Source organism: Rhinopithecus bieti, unplaced genomic scaffold, assembly GCF_001698545.2.
Source record: "Rhinopithecus bieti isolate Rb0 unplaced genomic scaffold, ASM169854v2 scaffold_7398, whole genome shotgun sequence".
NCBI classification, from domain to species: Eukaryota; Metazoa; Chordata; class Mammalia; order Primates; family Cercopithecidae; genus Rhinopithecus; species Rhinopithecus bieti.
The window spans coordinates 1,864,981-1,868,687 of NW_016805783.1; the positions used below are offsets into that span (position 1 = coordinate 1,864,981).

General features: G+C 46.8%; 1 protein-coding gene across 1 annotated transcript; it reads left to right on the plus strand.

The window, feature by feature from the left end:
- The first annotated feature begins 1,004 nt into the window (after positions 1-1,004).
- LOC108530725 (endogenous retrovirus group FC1 Env polyprotein-like) lies at positions 1,005-2,796 on the plus strand. The gene is made up of 2 exons (XM_017873752.1): positions 1,005-1,144; positions 1,479-2,796. The coding sequence occupies exon 2, from the start codon at positions 1,484-1,486 to the stop codon at positions 2,675-2,677; it is 1,194 nt and encodes a 397-aa protein (XP_017729241.1). The 5' UTR covers positions 1,005-1,144; positions 1,479-1,483; the 3' UTR covers positions 2,678-2,796.
- Positions 2,797-3,707: the final 911 nt, after the last annotated feature.

Consider the following 3,707-nt stretch of genomic DNA (forward strand, 5'->3'; position numbering starts at 1 on the left):
CCCCTGAAAAAGTAGACGCCACGGTTAAAAACTGTGTAGTATGTCAACTCAATAACGCCAGTCACGGGACCCAGACCACGGGAAAAAGACACAGGGGAGATAGACCTGGTATATATTGGGAAATTGACTTTACTGAAATAAAGCCAGGAAAATATGGATACAAATATTTACTAGTTTTTATAGATACATTCTCAGGATGGGCAGAAGCTTTTCCGACAAAAAAAGAAACTGCACAGATTGTGGCCAAAAAGATCCTAGAAGAAATCCTGCCCAGGTACGGCTTTCCAGTCATGATAGGGTCGGATAATGGGCCGGCCTTCACCGCAAAGGTAAGTCAGGGACTGGCTTCCATCCTTGGGGCTAATTGGAAACTACATTGTGCTTATCGACCCCAAAGCTCAGGTCAGGTAGAAAGAATGAATAGAACATTAAAAGAGACCCTAACTAAATTGACCATGGAGACTGGCGCTAACTGGGTAGTCCTCCTCCCCTACGCTCTGTTCCGGGCACGTAACTCTCCTTATAAACTAGGACTTACCCCTTATGAAATAATGTATGGCAAACCACCCCCTATCCTCCCTAACCTTAAAGACAATCTCCTCAAAGCTGACACAGATAATGGTCTTGAACTTTTGTTCTCCTTACAAGCCCTACAGAGAGTTCATGAGGAAGTCTGGCCCAAGCTAAAAGAACTATATGAAGCTGGGCCTCCACCCATTCCACATCAATACAAACCGGGAGACTGGGTCCTCGTCAAGCGCCACCGACAAGAAACCCTAGAACCCCGGTGGAAAGGACCATTCCAGGTGATCCTGACTACGCCTACGGCCCTCAAAGTGGAAGGCATCGCCGCCTGGATTCATCACACCCACGCCAAGCCTATAGACCCGCTCTCGGACCTTGTTACATCCTCGACGGGAGAGGCAGCAACCTGGACAGTTGACCGGACCAAAGAAAACCCTCTAAAACTTGTTCTACGCCGTCAGCAACCTAAACTGTAACTATGACACCTACCTCCTTTATAACTCTTCTACTCTTATGGATCCCTTGTGGGGAGACCCAGGCGAACCCGGCAACATCCCCTTTCGCTTGGCGTTTCTTCCTGACTGAGAACTGGACCAATTATGCTCAGACAGAACAAAAGGGCTATGTATTAGGCACTGCTGACTGTCCCCCTGGGGGTTGTAGCACTCCCATCCATCTAAATTTCACTGATTTTAAACACCAGCCAGGAAAAGCAGCACCCGCAATTTGTTTCCTCTTTGACCAAACACTCTCTTATTGTAATAACTCATGGGTAGAACAAAGTGTCGGCTGTCCATATAGGTCCTGCAAAATCCACACCGTTAAAATCCTAAAAACTTCTGAGTCCCTATCCAGTCAAACGTGGCAGTCACACAATTTCTTTAAAACCACATCAGGCTACACCTGGGTTATCTGGGACCCCTGGGACTCCCGCTGGACTTCCCAGCAAAAAGGGGCTATGTACTTGACTTCAGGAACTACCTGGCCTAGTAGCCGTCTCTTTCTCTGGCGTTCCCTTGTTCAGATCCAGACCACCCTACACGCGGCTATACAGAACCAGGAAAGGGAATTAAATGTCCAGCTTTCAACTTTAACTCCTACCCGCCCCTTTTCCTGGTTATCCCTATTAAGAGAAGGGTTAGAAATCGCAAACGCCACTGGCCTAGGCAATCTCTCTGCATGCTTCTTCTGCGCGGCTCTAGGGCGACCGCCGTTAACCGCAGTTCCACTTCCAGGCCCGTCTAACGCTTCTCTCAGCCTAAACCCTAACAATAGCCACATACCACCCCCGATCCCTGACGTCCCCTTGTTCCTAAACCCTGGACAGACACAAGTTTCCTTTTGTTATTCAAATGCCGGCACTACCCTCTGTAATACAACTTCCACTCCCAACTCAACCCTCTTTGCCCCTCCCGGTTCTTTCTTCTGGTGCAATGGGACCCTATATAAGAACCTTTCCACTCAGGCCACTATAACCCTACTGTGTCTCCCTGTCACGCTAGTCCCCCAACTAACCTTGCGCACCCCTGCAGAATTTTCCAGGTGGGACTCCGCCCCTTTCCCTAGACCAAAACGAGCTATATTCCTCCCCCTAGTAGCCGGAGTCTCACTCACCACGTCCTTAGTTGCTGCAGGACTAGCCGGGGGAGCTTTAGGTCACTCCCTTATCAGCACTGCAAAACTCTCTCATCAATTCTCCATAGCTATGGAAGCTTCCGCCGAATCCCTTGCCTCATTACAGAGACAATTGACTTCCCTTGCCCAAGTTACTTTACAAAACCGCCGTGCACTAGACCTGTTAACGGCCGAAAAAGGAGGGACCTGTCTTTTCCTCAGAGAAGATTGTTGTTTCTACATAAATGAATCTGGACTCGTAGAAACGCGAGTTCAACAACTACATAAACTCAGCCTAGAATTGCAGAAACAACAATTCACCTCTGCTGCCAACAGCTGGTGGAATTCCTCCATGTACTCCCTTCTAGTGCCCCTCATAGGACCATTCATAAGTATACTTCTCTTACTCACTATAGGACCATGTATAATAAACAGATTAACAAACTTTGTAAAAGAAAGACTCAACACTGTCCAGCTTATGGTCCTGAGAGCCCAGTACCAACCTGTACTCACCGAGACTTCCGAGTCAGACATATAAGACCCAAGATTGGCTCTCAAGATACTAGAGAGAGGGGGGAATGAGGAGTGGAAAAATACTGAATATCAGAGGTCAGAAAAGTCAGGAAACTCCCCTTAATGCTAAAACAACAAGGTTATCTGGAAAGTCCCTAGCAGGGCAAGCGGCCGTTTGTGGTTTGGTCAAAGGGCGGGAACCAATGAACAACTGACTAATGTTTAACTTTAAATGTCAGCCAATTGTAAACCTACAACTATAAAAATTCCCAGTGACTCTGTAACTTGCTGTAACTTGTTTGTGTCTGACTATAAAAGACGGCTGAACACCGAGCTCGGGGTCTCTCCCTAGGATCGGATACCTAGCTGGAGGGAACCGAGTTCGAACTCAAAACAAAGCGATCCCTGCCGCTTGGCTTTGTCTCTGGACTCTGGTGGTTGCTTTCGGGTCATCGCGGGTCTGGGCATTACACAACTATGATATTTTACATATCTAACATTTCTTTTCTATGTTTTCTTGTTCTTATCCACATTGTCATTATCTTCTTTTATCTCTTTTTGTATATGTATTAGGCCAATATTACATTATCTATGTAACTGTTTTTATATGCATAGTTGGATTCTGTAAACTAAAATGCAGTTTTTCATTTCACGTAGTTGTGATTCTGAAATCTGCCACTTTGACCTGTGAATTCATGTTTTCCTGAAGGTATATGCTCCTTTTCTGGGAAGTGCAGATAGGGAAAGGCCAGTCCTAATTAGCTCATTCCCAGTCAGCCCCAGTTAGCTCTGAGGGTGGGAATGGATGAAGCCCAGGGGGAAGAAACAAGCCAGGGCACAAGGAAACCACTGTCATTTACTCTCCACCTCACAACACAATGGGGTCAGAGCTTCACTCTGCCTTCCAGGGCACTCAGCATTCAGAGGAGACCTTGTTGGACCGTCATTTGTCAGCTCTGGGGGTTTGGTGGGAAGGGGAACTGATATCCCAAGGTAATTCGTCCTCACTTCAGGCACAACTATTAAATTTAAGGTTGTGAATGTGATTTGATGCC

Bases quoted from the DNA above. Each gene is read 5' to 3' on its own strand.
- LOC108530725 (XM_017873752.1), top strand. From the start codon at position 1,484: ATGTACTTGACTTCAGGAACTACCTGGCCTAGTAGCCGTCTCTTTCTC.